At 45.8% G+C, this 17,910-nt stretch overlaps 1 protein-coding gene across 2 annotated transcripts; it reads left to right on the top strand.

The window, feature by feature from the left end:
- The first annotated feature begins 470 nt into the window (after positions 1–470).
- On the top strand, positions 471–12,995 carry LOC142803687 (phospholipid-transporting ATPase ABCA3-like). 2 transcript variants are annotated; one of them, XM_075889268.1, is made up of 6 exons: positions 474–809; positions 2,031–2,512; positions 5,738–5,925; positions 6,850–7,023; positions 8,530–8,743; positions 12,664–12,995. In XM_075889268.1, the coding sequence occupies exons 1-6, from the start codon at positions 638–640 to the stop codon at positions 12,925–12,927; spliced, it is 1,494 nt and encodes a 497-aa protein (XP_075745383.1). In that variant the 5' UTR covers positions 474–637; the 3' UTR covers positions 12,928–12,995. The 2 variants fall into 2 exon arrangements, with proteins under 2 accessions (XP_075745384.1, XP_075745383.1); XM_075889269.1 differs by lacking the exon at positions 6,850–7,023 and having other exon boundaries at positions 471–809.
- Positions 12,996–17,910: the final 4,915 nt, after the last annotated feature.

Raw genomic sequence — 17,910 nt, 5'->3', positions numbered from 1 at the left:
AAACGTCACTGTGTTTCACGATCCCAACATACGGTGATACCGTTACCCGCACGAAAAATCGCGCAAGTCATATGTAGATCCTTCATGATCAATAAGGGTAGCTGGACGTCATGGTCACACGAGCTTCGCTTCCCGTGATATGTCATCATTTACCTTTTTTATTGTTTATTGGTAATCTAATGCGCATGTACAGACACTTGCAAGCCGATTGTCCATCGACATAGAACATGAAATAGTGGACACTGGTATACCGTGGCACACTAAGTCACGTTGAACATGTCTCGGTTTTCACGAAGCTTTCTAAATACTCGGTTCCGTTGGACCCTCATGCTCTCGGATTGTCTACGGACGCTATAGCGCACGCATCTCGCTGTTTTTGCAGTCATTTTTGCAGCATGTCTGTGCGTAGTGCTCACACGCACAGTAAAGGCTTTTAACACAACACCCAAAACCATCAGAACTTTGACTTGTAGTGTATCTTTCGATTGGCTCGCAGAATGGACGCGAACACTAAGGTTACGTTGACTGATCATTCATGTTTGGCTAATCGGGTTTCATTGTTCCAGGTCCAGGCACAATAATCGGCTTTCTCTACGCGTCCGACGCTTTCGAGGGCCAGAGCCTACGGGTGCCGTTCATGTTCTTCCCGCCATTCGCACTCTCGGCTTCCACAGTGCGCGCCGTGAATCTCAAGTACGAAGTGGCGATATGCGATTACCTGCGGGGCCGGAAGAAGCTGCTGGACAAGCACTTCGATTTCTGCAACACGGTGAAGGCGTTCGGCGCGGCCATGCGGTTTTGCTGCGACGGTGAGTATCAGAGCGACAGAATTAAGGTTGAGCTATTTGGTGCGGATTCGTTATAAAAGAATTGCCGACAACAGGACGGAAAGGCAGGCTATGATTGGTCTTGACTCGCAACGTTTGGAATTGTACAGCGCTGAACATATAGGACGACCGACATAGTAGCACACACTAACAGCGCTTACTCTCAACCGACGGTTTATTGCATATGATACAGGCATGAATGTGTACCCGCATGCGCTGAAGAAAACAATGGAAGATGCCCAAATGTTGCACCAGAGGAAGTGCGAAAATAATGCCCGCTTATCAAAATCTTATCAAACTTGGTTGCTCATTGCACAAAGTATCAATGCAAGCCACGGTTCAACAACACAGAAGTGCTAGGTAGGCCGAGTGATATGAAGAAAAACCTGATCCTAAAGGCATACCTTATTAACAAAGATGGAGTGAAATGCATCGGCCAGCCTTTCATCTCTTTAAAAAATAAAGCAATCGAATTTCTGAAAGTCCCGCACAGGCAGTAAATATATTGTCATACTTGCATTTTTTCTGTTGTTCATAATTATTTTCCTTTGCGTATGTCGGTACACGTTCACGCATGCGTTTTACGCAATAAACCTTCAATTTAGTCAGGGCTGTCCATGTGTGTTTCTTAGTCTATCTCTTCTCCGCTGTACAATTCCACACGTTATGGTAAAATAAGTTGGCGAACAGTTTGTTCTTCTGATCTCTTCTCTTCTGTCCTACAGGAACATTTAACTTACGTTGTCATGCGTGTCTCAAGTTGTGGTATATTATAACCAATGATCTTGTTTGGTGAAATGGTCATCAGCTTAAAAACATGGTGACGACAGCCAAGACGGCCACAGGCGGTTGATGACAAGTGCTGAATACAAGTGCTTGATGACGCAGCTGAATGGGCAGCTAGTACTTAGACCATACACTCAATCCGCAGTGGTTTAGATCGTGCTTGGTTGGGTTATAGGGTTTATTGGCCGAAATCGATTCCGGCTGTATGACATCTTGTCCCCTGACATGTGCCAACACATTCCTAATAACTCTTCCTAAGTTGTCCCTTCTCTCAGCTCTGTGCATGTTCCACGGTGCAATTAAACCGTTTAAACGCCAGAATTCATACGCGTCTGTGTGCGTGAGTGCGTATGCGCTGGTACAGCAGCCCTGCTTCACTGCTTAGAAATACTATATTTGCTCGTCATTCCGTTCCAGTGCTGACGAACAGAACTGACAGCGAATGGCAGGAATTCCACGCCCTGTCAACTTCGCCCCACGGGATTCTCCAGGACGTCCTCACCATGATTCTCCTGGGCTTCCTTGTGTTCCTCTATCTGCTCTACCGGGCACTGGGCCTGCCTCCGCTGCTGAGACAGAAGACGGAGCCGCCGGCGATGAGGCCCGGTCACAAGGAGGACGAGGACGTCGCGGCCGAGAGGGCGGCCGTCGAGCTCATCTGCCGACAGCAACGCTTCGCTGAGCACACGCTCGTGGCGCGGTGCCTGCACAAGATGTACGGGCAGCTGCACGCCGTGCGGGGACTGTCGTTCGCCCTGAAGCCTGGCGAGTGCTTCGGTCTGCTTGGCGTCAACGGCGCCGGCAAGACGACCACCTTCCGAATGCTCGCCGGTCTCATACCGGCGACGTACGGCAACGCCTTCATGAAGGATGCCGTTCTGTCGGACGACATTCGGAAGGTGAGATGATAATAATAATTTCAGGAGTTTAACATATCCCAAAATTGTATATGATTACAGGAGACGCCGTAGTGGGGGGCTACGAAATTTCGACCACCTGCGGTTCTTTAACGTGCACTTAAATCTATGCACACGGGCCTGAAGCATTTTCGCTTCTATGAAAAAAAAATAAAAGCTGTTCCGTGTACAAATAACACTGATGAGCGAAGCTCCTTAGAAGTGGGAGACAAACAATTATACGCCTGATCTCGCTGCTCGTTTTCATGAAGGCGGTAGGGTGGGGAAAGTGTTTGCTGGAAGTGGATGGGGAGAGCCTCTGCTGCACTCGGTGGCGGGAATGACAGGGCGAGCGAGCGTGCAGCGCGAGCCACCTGCCGGGAGCGCGCCCCTGTTGTTTTGCTCGGCCGTGGCCTCCGCGATTTGCTGTCGGCGGCGCGCAGCAAATCAACGGCGCGCCGTCGGCAACGGCGCGCCGCCGGCAGCCGATCGCGGAGGCCACGGCTCGGCACGCTTGTCTGGCGCAGGGAGCTTCGACGGCGAAGTGCGAGCCTAAGGAACTTCGCTCATAAAAATGTGGCCACCAGGGCCAGGATTTGATCCCGCGACTTGCGTGTCAGCAGTCGAGCCCCATAACCACTAGACCACCGGGAAGGTGAGCGGAAGAAGTAGAGGAGAGAGTAAATAATTATTAATCGTTGTGAGTTCTGCGTCTCTAAACCACGATATGACGCGAGAAGACGCGTTGTGGAGGACTCCGGGTTAAATTCGACCTTTTAAGGCTCTTTACTGAGATCCTAAATCTAAGCACACAAGCCTCTTGCATTTTGTCTTCATTTTGCGTCGCGGCCGGGATTACATCCCGCAACTTTCGGATCAGCAGCCATAAGGGCTAAATCACCACGATGGGTCAAGCAGAGGAGGATGGGAGTTTCGAAGAAAGGTATTTTCTACCACCCTAATTGGGAGCAGGCCTCAACGTCTCTGGGTAAATGGGAAGGGACAGAGAAGAGAGCAAATGAAGAGAAGACGAAGCTTTTCTACGAACGTTCTTTCGTGAAGCTTGACCACGAACTTTGCTTGTGGATGAAAACTATATTCCGCGTTTTTTATAGCCAGGGGCCAGCAATGTAGGCGGAGAATTCAACTGGCTTAGACTGAGGCTCGCCAGATGAATATTCGGTTTTCCTGGCACCACGTTTTCTTAGCTTCTACACGTCAACAGGAAAATCAATGCCATTGGCAGCCAACGGACAGAAACGCAAGCAGGTTTCATGGACAGGAATGATGTAACTTCGGACAGCGCCTCCACAGATAGACTGACCGACGTCTACACAGGTGGACCGATACCTTCTCTTCATATCGAAAGCACGTTAGTTTAAGGGGCCCTGAAACAGTTTATTATGTAATCATGGAATGAATTCACTGGACGAGCTTATTGCCCCGCGAATCCAACGCCGCAAAAATTTTAAGAATCTGTCCAGGGCGAGTGGAGTTGCAAAGATTTGTCGCATGCCGCAATTGCATTCTCCCTTCTCTCGTCCCGACAAAAGCGCTGGAAGCTAAGCAGGGAGGGATGGCAGTACCACAGAAAAACGTCACGCGCGCTTCGTGACCTTGAGCACCTTTTTTTTTTTTCTAAAGCGCGACTTTTTCAGTGCGATCGCGCGCACACGTCTCCCCGCGGCGATCTCTGTAACGAGCGAGCGCGCCATGTTCAAATCAGCCAATGGGTGATACATGTGTCGTTGACGTGTGATTTTGTTTTGGCATATAACCTAATTTGTCGAGAGAAGAGAAAGCGATTTTCAGTTGACTTTGATAATTTATTGTGAATTCCAGGCCGCCACGAGCTGTGCTATATTATTTGGCTCACGTGTTTTGGGAACCTCTACTACCGATAGGCAGCGTTTTCTGACCGCGCTCAAAAACTGTTGCAGGGCCCCTTTAAACACAAATGGCAATGCAGGCTTGTAGTTGTTGCATGCCTGATATGCTTACGGCGCGAAATCGGCACGCCCGTACAGAAGAACGAGAGAGATGCAAGCACACACGCCATTGCATGTGTCTCTTTCTCCATTAATTGTTATTTTTTTGTCTCTTTGTTGTTTCAGCGCTACAACTAGTAGCTTCCTTATGAAATGAATCAAGAACACACTGCACTACATGGAGAAACTCGTCCGCGGCGTAGTACACGTAACGTATAGATGCAAACTACATGGCCTCGTAATTGCGATTCGCTCCTCACACCCTGAACGGCAAGTGACGAGCAGTGGAAAGGTTGGCTAAGGAACGTCTGGAGTGTTACGGAGCACTCAGCGGTCATGCCCGACGAGACGCTGACACCAGTGGGGCTTGAGAACCCAACAGCCACCCAATGTCCTTTACCATGGTTCAATTTCATCAGTTCCTTGATATACTAGGAAAGAAAGATTGCTGAAACGCATCGGTCTACTAGTTCCTGAAGATACAATAGACAGTTATAGTTTATCGTTAGCGTGATAGCGGGGATTAAGGGAATAGCGTTATACTGTGCCGCAAATGTTCGTTGGAAACCGCGATAGCGTTTACGTGCATTACGTGCCTCGGCCACCTGGCGGATGGTGAATAAGATAAAGAACGGTGGAAAAAAAATAAAACAAGAATGTCACCGCGCCAAGCAATGTTACAAGCTTTTTTTTAGTAATAATAAAGGTAAATATGAACTACGCACCAAACGCAAGAAAATTGATGTTGCCGATTTGTTTGCATCGATCTTCTAGTTAAACCAAGATACGTTCGAAATTGGAAGCTATTTCAAAAACTACGCTAACTTATCCTTGGTACTTGGCCATCGAAGCTAACTGCAGGCGAGCGAGGCCATTTTAACAGTCGTTTGCTGCGAACGAAGTGAATCTTTTAACAACTACGCCAAAATCACCTCGAAGAGGGCGTCCGAAACCACCAACATGTTTTAAGTACACTACGTAAACCACGCTAACGTTAAATCTAAAAAAATAGCGTGCATACGGTGAGCGTACGAGTCACGTATATACGCTACTGCGCATGCTCACTTTGATATCGCTATCCAGGTAAGCCCGCTATTCCGCGAAGTTCGGTAAACCATCATTGTATAACATGTGGTTATAGCGGTAATGAAGTTGCGTACGAAGACGATCATGCAAAACAATGCTGACCGCGAAATGACTTGCGCGATTCTTTTCTTCTTTTTTTTTTTGTCTGACACAGTGGCAATCGAGGCTGGGCTACTGCCCTCAGGGCGGTGCTCTGTTGAACCAGCTGAACGCGTACGAGACGCTGTATTTGTACGGTCGCCTTCGCGGCGTGCCCGAGCACGTCCTTCCCGGAGCGGTGGATTACGTCCTCTACGTAACAGACCTCAGCGATCAGGCGGGAAAGAAGTGCATGCACTACAGGTTAGCCAACCTCGTATACTGCTTATACGCATGATTGCGCGCATAGTTTAAATCGCCATGATCATCATCAGCAGCAGCGGCGGCGGCGGCAGCTTATGCCCACCGCAACAACGTTGCACGGCAAGGCAACGGCAACTATGACGTTTCTCTAGTTAAATAGGCCCTCTGCTTGCTGTGGCCACATTACTCCCGGGAACATCTTAATATTATCCGCTCACCTAGCTTCCTGTCTCCACCACGCGCGTTTGCCTTCTGTTGAAATCGGAGCCGTAAATACAGAAATATCCCAAGGGGAGACCCACATCAAACCATGGCGGTCATTTCGTTTTTATTTATTATAGTTCGTATTTTTACTTACGTAAGAATTAGATCATGCTTTGAAATAAAATTCAGAAAACGAGCCTGGGGTACAAGCTCGAGTATTGCACTGTTCTAGCCGGTCTTCTCCGAACCGACCGAGCGATTTCCATAGTCCCACACAGCTAACGGGTATTGAACACGAGTACACATTAAATAAAAAATAATCAACCTTTAAAAAAGTTTATTGCTCTATGTTTAGCTGTCAATTAGCTCAAACATATAATGTGATAAAGCTTAATCTCAAGGAAGCGGGGCACCTGCAAGAAGTGCCCCCCCCCCCCCCAAGCCTGAGCACAAGGGGGGTCTGGAACCCCCTGAGGCCCGCCCATGATTTACGGCAATGGGTTATGCCGCTTAAGGTTACACATAATTTTTGACAGGTTTAAATAGGTCGCAGATAACGAGAGGTGAGACGTACTCATCTGACTCACATTGTTACAAAAGCTCCAGGATTGCGGGAAGCGTTTCTGCTTTTGATACTCGTACTATTTAGTCACTACAATGGTTCGTGACGTTTGGACATGCTTCTCAAACGGCTGATTGAATGATTGATTGATTTGTCAGCGGAGGCAATAGGCGCAAGCTGTCCATGGCCGTGGCCCTGATCGGCCTCCCTGGCCTAGTGCTCCTGGACGAACCGTACGCCGGCGTCGACGTGCTGGCCAGGACGCGAATTCACGAAGCCCTCAATCCACTGAGGAACAAGACCGAGACCACGATAGTGCTCACCTCGCAGAGGTATGCATATCGGCACGCGCTACTCAAAGAACGGCATCGTTATTCGCGGATGTCGACGGCCTCGCGCTGCACGCCACTTCTTGTGATATTAGGCCGACGAACGACTCGTCTCCGTCAGGCCCTAGCGTGATTTTTCGGACACATCGAGACAGCTTCATAAATCAGCATAGTCAGCTACACTCTGAGATAAATGTGGGTTACTCGTAGTGCCAAGTCCTGAACTGCCACATATAAATTGTCTTCAATGTGCGCATTAACTGTCTCTTGAAGAGCAGCACCTTCAAGGAAATCTCCGAAGATAATATAATGATCTCTGAAAGATACGTCACTTTTACTTTTCAGGACAGTTTTAGAAGTTGCACCCGAGGCACTGCACACAGGGCACCAGGGAGCGAGAGGGGCAACGTCAGAGGAGGCTGGCTTGCCAAGACTAGCGGAATCAAGCGGCGCTATATTATGCATACGTCCTAGTTTTTTCTTTCTTCCTCTATGGTAATGCTTTATCTTGAACAAAGCACAAAAAAATACTAAAGGGAGAAGGACACAGTCCAGGCTCTATCAAACATCACATGCATTTGTGATGTCTGTGGCTCTTCGTTCAGTCCTATAGTCTGTGTGCTGTGGTAGGTTTATGCAGAGGTGTCCATAAATGTGCGCACAGAGGAGGCCGAAGGGGGTGGGAGATGAGGCGTTCTGTTTAAAATCATCGAAGACGAAAACGAAGTGTGCCCCATACATTTACTTAAGGGGATCTGTATCGCCATTATTTAAGAGGCAGAGTTGTGGCCATGCCAGTCTTTAATGGTAATTTTGACCGAGAACCCGTGCTGTTAGATACCAACAGCCATTCCCATCTTTACTCCAGAAAAGCAAGGGACCGAGGGTGGCCTTTTAAGAAGCGCTTCATCCCTTTACCTTCATTTTTGCACCTATTTTGAAGTTTGTTCTCTTTCAGACATGTCCAACGAAATTGTGGGGAGGGGCGGAGGGGATTGCTGTGCTGAAAAGTGGCTCACTCCGCGCGACAGAGAACTTGGCGCGTGCCTATGAATTTGTCTATATAGTGAGAGTTTTGTTAAGTAGAGCAGGCACACTATAATAGCCAGCTTACATTTACCAACCAATGTAAGTGCACAGTCAAACAAGACATCCAGATCAAATGAACCAAAGACAAGCTAACACGCAAAATTTCGGAAGCCATGACCGTCAAGGATAGTGGGCAATCATGCATCAGCGCACCTTCCATACTACTAACAAAAAAATAAAAAAAGATCGATGCGCATGAACAAGCAATCTGGGAATTATTGAGCACTGCATTCGCAACCAAATGCTATAAAAATTCAAGGCAAGTTTCAATAAACGTTCAGTTCCTAGTCGTAGCGTTGTGTCGTCTCCTTTTCTGTCCTCGTCCAAGTATAGTTGGCTGAAACCCCATGCTATGTGCAACCAACGAGCTCAGGCGAACATAATTCTAAATTATCGACTAATCTTTACCGTTACGCGCAGCATGGAGGAGTGCGAGCTCTCCTGCGACCGCATATGCATCATGGTCGATGGGGAGATGGTATGCCTCGGAACGCTGCAGCACATCAAGGACAGGTTCGGCAAAGGGTACAAGCTGCTCTTCACACTCGAGGAAGACACGTGGCCCGCCGTCGAGCAGCTCGCAAGGGGCGTGCGCCATTCCCTCCCGGGAGTCACGGTTGTCGACGTGCGCCGTGTGAGTGGTCAACTCGTTTAACTATGAAATATATACGGCATTGCAAGCGTAAGAATGTAGAGACACCATGAGTGTTTGTTCTTTAACGGCATTCTCTGGTTTGTTTCTTTTTTGTCAGTTTGTTGCACAGCAATCCTTCAATGTCTTGATTTATTCACGCGATGCTGCGCGAAGCAGGACGAGACACATCCACAACTAGCATGAACGCTTCCAGAAGTTGTTTGTGTCTTTTGATCTGATTCGCGCCGCACCACCATAACAGAAGACCTGGAGCACAAATCCTCGCTAATGATCTCCTGGCGAAATGGGTCAAGACCCGATCATCTTTGAAACACTCAACACCATGTCATTTTGAGTACGCACTCTTGTAGTGCCCGCCACTGACAAAAAGTAATAGTAAAGGCAGAAACATTATACAGTGCTTGAATTAATATGATGCTGTTGCAATGAGCGAATACCACGTCGTTAATAAAATGTTTACTTAGCCAACAGTTTACTTAGCAGTCGTTCAGTAATATCTACAGCACAAAGCAACACTGCCTGGGATGGTATGGAGCGCAGAGCATTTAGGTGTGCAAGAGACTTGTTTCTTTAAACTTGTAGATATTGAAGGGAAGCTTAAACTTTCAATGCCAGCGGCATTTGGAATATAGGATGCCGTAGAATGTCGTGATGTGGACATCTTGTAAGTAGTATACACAGTGACATTGGCAAGGAACGGTCATAACGTTCAAGAGGGCTCTGTTCAGAGTGAAGAAGATCAGGATTGCTTGGCAGGTGCACACACATGCAAAGAGGAAACGAGCATCGAAAAAGGATATAAAAACGGTCCTAGGGTCTATCTCGAAAAACAGCGTCTTGTGTATGTACAAAACGTACTCGGCAAACCTGCCATCCCATCGGGACACTATTACCACTAGCGTAACCAATAGCGCTTCTCCAAAGGTCCAAACTCCCGACCCTTAAAATTCTTCAGTTTTGCATGCATGTATATACCACACACACAAAAATACACGAGTGAAAATGCATGATGAATGGTCAACACTCCCCCCTTACCTGAAATGAAGTTTTGGCTACGCTTAAACTTCATGGTAATAAAGGCTGCAGCGCGAGCACGAACGTGCTAGAAGAAACAGACGAAAGGCGAGGCACGGAAACCAAAGCGGACAACACGAGCGCTGACTACCAACTGAATTTTATTATTCGCAGCACATATTCAGTTGGTAGTCAGCGCTCGTGTTGTTCTCTTTGGTTTCCATGCCTCGCCTTTCGTCTGTTTCTTCTAGCACCTTCGTGCTCGCGCTGCAGCCCTTATTACCATGAATTCAAACCAACTAGCCCAAATAGCCATTCTTCTTAGACTTCATGCAGCGTGTGCGCGAGCTACTAGTTTGTTATTCGAATTCGTACGCCACAGTAATTATCGGAGTCGCACTTCTCTGCCCTATTTTCATACCATATAGTACACTGCTGGAACTTTTAAGATAAATTTGCTGTTTTCTCGTAGTGATATTCAGCTGAATCTGTGTGCTGCTTTTCAAACATGGTGTCTCGCTTAACTAGTTGTAGGAGTAATTGCTCCGACGTAAAGTTATGAGATCCTATCGCCAGGGCCGTAATTACAGCAAGCCTCTGAGCCCACATGTTTTCTTTTTATTTTAGGTGTCTGTGTTTACAACACGCAGACCCATAAAATAATGTCTGAATAATAGTGTGTCTGTATGTGCATGAGATGGTAAATAATAAACTCGGATCTAAAGCTTCACATACGAAGTTATGACCTACGAGTCGGCTTGTGACATACAACAAATAACGTACCAGCATATGACGAAATGCGCAAGAATAGCCACTATTTGCCATGACCTGACATTTCATTGGCAGTGTAGTGCAGCGCCTTTAACTTGTAGGTCGGTCTAGAAGGTCATAAAAAACGACCTTAGCGAAAAAAATACTGAAGAAGCAATCAACAGCCCCTTACTTCGTAACACAGTGGAACAGGTGTGTATTTTTGCCTCGGCGCAATCGTATCATACCGGTATAACGTTAAGGCCTGCATTAAGGAGGAAGACAACTGTACACACAAGGAACAAAAAGTCATTTGACTACTTTCGGGGAGTCCTGACTGACAGCGTAGATGACTCTTTAAAAAGACATGTTAACTCCTTTTTGGAGGTAATTATATCTCTCTCTCTTCATTGAGTTGTGTGGTCTCACGTTTGGCACCAAAGAGAGTTAACCCGTCTTTTAATATAGTCATAAACGTGGCGTCAGCAGTCGGGGGAAAAACACTCAAAAGGCTTTTCTTTCTTTTTTTCAATGGAGTATAAGAAAAGGTTGAATCTCAAAGCCGGCGTCGATTGGATCGAGCGTGCTTGGCCGAAGCAGAAGCCAAGAGATGGCGAGATAGGCGGATTCGGAATACGCGCAAAGCTTGCCACTTGTGTTAAAATCGCTGACCTCGAGCCACGTTGTAAGAAACTGTGGTGGTTGCTATGGCGACGACTCAGCGGCAGCTTGGCTATTTTTCGCATAGGAGGAGCACAGCTGCGGTGATTGCTATAGCAGCGGCGCAGCAGGGGGTTTTCGTTAATGGACGTCTTACTGCCAGTTTTAACAGCATTGCTGTGTACAGTAATGTGGTAAATAAGCGTGACTAGCCTGCTACCTATAAGCGGAGATATCACAAAAGTAATCCACAAAATACAGAAAGCCAGAGATAGCATCTGAGAAAAAATATGTGGAAGTCACACGAGCCCTTTTGCACTCACGCTGAGACAGCTAAAAAATGAAAGCAGTCCTTTTTTTCTTTTTAGTCAATTGTATTGATCCTACCCGGCCCCCTTCTGCACTTCTCGTTGTTTTTCAGTGCATCCACGATCAGCACAGCCTGGACCGAGCGACCAAGTCATCTAATCACGTCATCTGCCGTCATAATGGCATCACAAAATGGCGTCATCATACGATTTTTTCAGCACCACTCATGCTGACACCATATGGTCACCTTTCGCGTTTAAGAAGGCATCTGAAGCTTTCGCCTTAAAGGGCCAGTTAACACGCTTCGAAACGCGCAGGAAAAGCTCGCGCATTTTTCATGTGCATGACCAACCTCCTTCCACGCGCAATGACGTCAACACGGCGATCGGCGACGTGACACAGCATGCAGCTCGTCAATTGGTCTAAACCAGGCCTCAGCAAAGAGTAATGAAATCAACGTCGCCGATTTGACGTCCCTGCGTGTGGAAGGAGGTTGGTCAGGCTTACAGAAGATGCATGAGCTTGTTTGGAGGGTGCAAAAAAAAAAAAGTCTGAGCCTATTGTGGCCCTTTAACCCTTTCAGACCTAAATTAATCGATTTCAATGTAAGCAAATGGTCTTCACCTTTCGAGCTGTGCATAATCATGATATTCCAAAAGAGTGAAAAAAAATTGCTAATACAATACAGTTAAGACTAATTAATGTCCAATTTATTTGAATATAATTTGATTATTAGTTAATTTCATTTCCATTATTTCTATTTGTTATGTGAACAGTTATTCACGGGATAGCATAACACCGAATAGACAAAATTCAAATTTGCTACACAGGGCTAAAACAAATGCCTTATCTCTGCACGGTCAAAGAAGCTGCCTCAGCTAAACGTACAAGCAGCTTGACCACTTCAGCAACAATTTCTTCGTTCCCATGCGACCTCGCTTTCTTGTGTGTACGTACTAGGTTTTAACCGTAGATGCCCAACGTGAGCTCTTGAGGAAGGGCAATCCTTTACCAATTGCTTTCTAACTGACCTACAAAAACCGTTATTCCAGTTGATGACATGAAAAAGTTAATAACTCTAGTAAAGAATTCCACAAGCAGTGAGAATGAAAATACGTTGAAGTAACGCTTTGTATCTTTTGCATTCCTCTTTCTCATCGTCGCAGAAAGTGGTCGAGTTTCGCATGGAGGGCAAGCTGCCCTGGAGCACGCTGTTCCAGAAGCTGGCCGTCCTGGAGAAGGAATTCCCCTTCGAGCACGTGCTCGTGTCGGACAACACTCTGGAACAGATTTTCATCGAGTTCGCTCGCAAGGCGCACGCCGAGAAACCCAGGCACGCCCTTGTTCCCGGAACCACTACTACGGCCACTACGGCCACTACGTCCACTTCCGCTACCCCTGCTAGCACAGCTACTACGGCTACAATATGAACATTACCAATGTGTAGCCCCGCATTGTTCATGCAATAGAAATGTATAGACCGTGTGGTCACCCTGCTCGTATGCTGTGTTCGTCAACCGTGTGCATGCACAGTACGATGTCTCATTGGTATCTGTTCTTGAAGCTAGTGGGACACCTCTGAACGGGCCTGCTGGGCAAATGTCCGACTCGAAAGCCTGCATTATCATTCTTTTTTTCGTTTCTGTTGCTTGTAGCGTATACTGCTATTGCCTACGTGGAGCGAGTTCATGAGTTCTTGCCTTGCGTTGTCCATCGTTTGTTTCAACAAACTGTCAATCACTTTTATTATGCGGAGCATTGGCGTAGCCAGGGGGTGGCTCACCAGACACTTGCTCCCAGAATTTTTTATTTATTTTTTGCAATGAAACACAGAGCACAAAATGAAACTTGACTAGAACTGCCTGACCAGACCCCACTCAGATCAGAGATGTGCCCTCAACGAAACAAATGTCTGCCTGCACCGCTGATGTGGAATTCGGTTAATAAAGAGCACCAGGCTTTAATAGTGAAAACAAACATAGCATAAATAACAGTAACTTGAGGGGATTTACGTGCCAAAAGAAACTGCTACAATCGGCCACAGTGAGTGCATTTCTATGGATACTAAATGCTACACGACAGCAGTGTTTAGTGGTGGACATTTCCGGAGCCCATCCACTACGGTGTGCCTCAATAATGTTGTGACGTACAATACTCCAGAAAATATTACTGATTTAATGGTGAGGCACACCATAGTGGAGAACCCGGATTAGTTTTGGCCACTTGAGATCCTCCAAGCCCACTGGTGTTCGTGAATTATCGCCGCAATTGAAATTTGGCTGTCGTGGGCTAGATTCAAACCTGTTCTCGCCAGCGCGATCCTGCTATGTTACCAGAGCGGTCTCATGGAAAATCGCCACTCAATCACTCCGTACGGATGGCTCACTAGAGAAGATGAAACGTGGCACGCCAGACAGACCATCAAATTCTCTCTCAATTATTAACACGACAGCGTTGAACTGATTTCGCAGAAATTCTGGTGCCGGTGTCTATGTCGGCGTCGCTGATTGTGAGCGAAAAACCGGCGTTGCCCGTGCATGAAAATTCGAAACGAATCCAAATTAATATTAAAAATTTTGGGTACAGCTGAGAGTCGAAGCCATTGCTTCTGCATGGCGAGCAACATGACGGAGCTACGACAGCACTTGAAGCTGCTCCGTAAAAAAATGCCAGCCCTGCGTGGAATGTGCAGCACAGTCACAGCGAAAGCTAGAAGAGTGGCCTTTCAGAGCCTTTTCTAGAGCACTCTACGGGTAACTGCTACAAGCACACTGCTGGGTAACCACTATATCATAAATAATAAAATAAGCTGCACTATATCAAAATAATAAAAATAAGCTGCACACTTGTTAGGAATTTCGTGCAATTTTTTCGGCAGTGGCTGACGATAATAGAGAATTATGCCTGAATTGGGCATGCGTCACAGTTAATAGGTGATCAAGAACAAGTTTTATAGTGTGTTGGAGCATTGTATGACCCACTCGTTATGCAATTCGAATTGTGAGATGCCTGGCTGTTCCTTTGATGTTGTAAAACGCTTTATTACTGATATTATTGCGATTTTGTTTCCCGACATCCAGCTTGCCTTAGGCCAGTTTAGAAACGAGTTCCAAGCACTGGCGTGGCTCAATGGTACAATACTGGGCTGGCACGCAGCAGACCCAGGTTCGAGCCCCACTGTCTCCTGTGTATTTTTTTATTTATCGAGTTTTTTTCTTATTTAATGGTATAGTGGTTATGGACACCATATTTGCGAACGACTACGGTGCCACACGTGAACCATGTTGAGCTCTCATAACAGCTTAGCGCGCTGTTATCAGCACATTATGCGTCCTGTTCCCATTTCCTTGTCCACGTCCTCTAGCGCAAAATTTTAAGGTGATATGAGACTGTGTTCGGATGTCACATTGTCATCACGTGAGTCTTTTTTATCACTTCATGTTGGCCTTGGATGACACGTTAGACGCGAAAAGTGACCATCGATGTCAACACGAAATGAATAAAAATCATGCGAAGACGTCATCCTGATGTCACAGATCACCAGAAGTGGTGGTATTGCACGATAACACTGTCATATGCCACTGTAGGTTAGTCATTTCTGGGCTGATGCTGTAGGCACTATGAAACCACGTAAGGTGTCTGAAGCACTTGGAAGGGGGAGGGGACAATAGGATCACAGGTGTGTGTACGGGTAACCATGAGGCTTTTTTTTCTTTTTTACCTGAAATCTTTCCTAGTCAAAATTGTCGTAGGGCTCGGCTCATTATACACTTTCAGTCTCTATCTTCCAGGATTTTACTTCGGTTAGACTTCATCAATAATAAATTGCAATCACTATAATTTTGGATTGGTCTGATAATCGCCCTGGGTGCAACAGTCCCATCATAGAAAGCATAATGTAACGATCATGTACAATTCTTTTATTTTGAACCGTGATTATTGATTCGTCTTGGAGATGCTCCAACGGTAGCTTTCGCACTGCCAAGCTTGCAGTTGCAAATTCTATACCAGCCTGGTGGCTTACAGTTATTCGAGAGTTGAGAATCACCGAGGCACACTTCAGAACAATGTGGCCCATAATGACATCACCGTTTTCACAAGTGAAACCATGGATTAAACAACCACATCAAGTGCTCACAATTAAGGGTATGCAAATATTTAAAGTTTCAAATATTTTTCTTATAGTGTTGGCTATTCGATTCGAGTCGCTCTAGAATTTGACTATTCGGAGTATTCGAACTTCCCAAAGACAAATACAGTCAAATGTTCAATTAAAAATGACCCCTTCAAATTTTTTTTAATCTTCACCTCATTGCGCTTTCGCATTGCGGCGAAGCAGCATTCATAACTTTGCTATGGTCGCAAATGCATTGACTCAAGATTACAGTCTGAATAGCAATGGCCTCTTTAGATTTTCAATATGCTTCACCCCATCACACTCTCATATTGCGACGAAACTGCCAGTCCAACTCTGCTACGGTCGCAAATGTATTTACTGAAGAATACACTGGTTGTAACATGAAGATAATACAAGCGGCAGAGTAGGGGGTTCAACTGATGTCATTTCGGACCTGAAATTTGGGCAGCAAGTCTAAAAAAGTCACACACTACATGACATAAGCATCCGAAATATCGTATGTTCTAGTACAGTAGGCTCTCGATAATTCAAACTTTCGGTTAATTCAAACAAAACTAAATATTTTGGTTGGCCCTCTATTTTTTAAATGTATATAAAAGCCTGGTAAATCAAACTCCATAATTCGGTTAATTCATACTTTTTGCAGTTTCATACCAGAAAATATCTGCTCCTTTCCCACCACTATTTAAAAATTTACAAGCTTATATATAATCTTAAATGCCTAAAAATGAAAAATAAGCACCTCAGGCCTTCAAGGAAAAAGGCTTCGCTAGTAAACAAGTGTTTGAATCAAAGCGCACGCATGGCAAACCATGATGCTTCTCCACTGGTATCGAGAGCTTTGTGCTGAAGGCACATACTTATAGTAAAGAAGCAGTTGGCGATTCATTAAATGGTTGGATCAGCAGTAAATGGCCAATAAACTTGTGGACCTTACTCCTCTTTCTGTTCATTGCGTGCAGTTAGAGCTTAAAAACATTTAGGAATTTTTTAAATGTGATAAAATCAATGCCTAATCATATTGTGTGGTGTTGCCTCGCCCAAAGTCATCTATCTGGGAGTTTCTGATAACTCAAGCTTCTTAATAATTCAAACAAAGTTCAGAGGTCTCTTCGAGTTTGAACTAACGAGAGTCGACTTACACTGAGGTAGATTATATCTATGAGGTAGATTGTGAACTCCTGTCTTGAAGAAAGCACGTCCTTGCCCACCACATCAGTTGTACTTTCAAAGCAATTGAAGAAGAAAAGGCTGAAGAAATAGCATCTTTGGCTTACATGGTGTTGTGCCACCATGTTCGTTGTACCAAATCATGTCAATAAATACTATTCGGTCTCTGCATTGCCTCATCCTCAATAAAACGACTAGAAAACACCATCCCTTCAGCATTTCACCAACCTAGCCAAAAGAAACACTTACATGTTCCTATTTTATAAAAATTGACTGAGAGATCCTTTGAAACCTTCTTTCTGTAATTTCACTTGGAAGTATCAGAAAAATATCCAGTAATGTTCTACAACTACACAAAATATATTCTATTTGATTGGCACTCAAAACTTTAGAGGCCAATACGCAGGCTCTGACTTTTTTTTTTTTTTTTTGCACGCCCCAAACAAGTTCACCAAGGCAAACAAGTTCACCAAGTAGACTGCGGCGATTACATTTGCCAAATATTACAACAGTGCGCACCGCGCTGTAATTTTCGTACCATTTATAAAAACTATCCCTCCCCTGTTTCTCTTGCCCGACCAATCCTCCTCGCAAGCGCAGTCTGACGAAAGCTTGCCCATGGGCAATGTTACGCATCACTGAGCTCGTCGGTTGGTTCTTTTCCCTCCTAAACAGCGCTTTTGGCCCTGCCGTGATACAATTTCAGCTGTGCAGTTTGCATTTTCATTTTTCTGCGCTGCCCTCTGCTGTTTTGTAGAGCCCGAGACTCTGAGAGAAGCGGTACTGCCAGAACGAAAGCCTAAAGACAAAGAGCCGCCTCGCTACTCTAGAGCGAGGGGAAAAGTACTCCTCGCAGCGGCACACTTCCTGCCCTCGCTGCTATGACATGTGCTCATGTGAAACGAACCACAGCTCGATCATTGGTTGCATGCCGATGACGTATCACAGACATCATGTCACATTACCGAAATGGGCCGAGTCGACATGACAAGATACTCACTCTTTCCCCTCTTTATGGCAGAGAAGGGTGGTGGGCGGCCACGTGAAATTTGAAACGGGCTGAAATGGATGTTCTAACCACTGTTACTTCCTTGTTATAGCACAT

Source organism: Rhipicephalus microplus, chromosome 3 (genome assembly GCF_043290135.1).
Source record: "Rhipicephalus microplus isolate Deutch F79 chromosome 3, USDA_Rmic, whole genome shotgun sequence".
NCBI classification, from domain to species: Eukaryota; Metazoa; Arthropoda; class Arachnida; order Ixodida; family Ixodidae; genus Rhipicephalus; species Rhipicephalus microplus.
Note: the sequence above shows the minus strand (reverse complement) of the source record. Positions and strands in the feature narration are given on the sequence as shown.

Coding starts and splice junctions, on each gene's coding strand:
- LOC142803687 (XM_075889268.1), top strand. CDS start 638: ATGTTCTTCCCGCCATTCGCACTCTCGGCTTCCACAGTGCGCGCCGTG. Junction 2,513..5,737: donor TGTCGGACGACATTCGGAAG/GTGAGATGATAA, acceptor TGTCTGACACAG/TGGCAATCGAGGCTGGGCTA. Junction 5,926..6,849: donor AAGAAGTGCATGCACTACAG/GTTAGCCAACCT, acceptor TTGATTTGTCAG/CGGAGGCAATAGGCGCAAGC.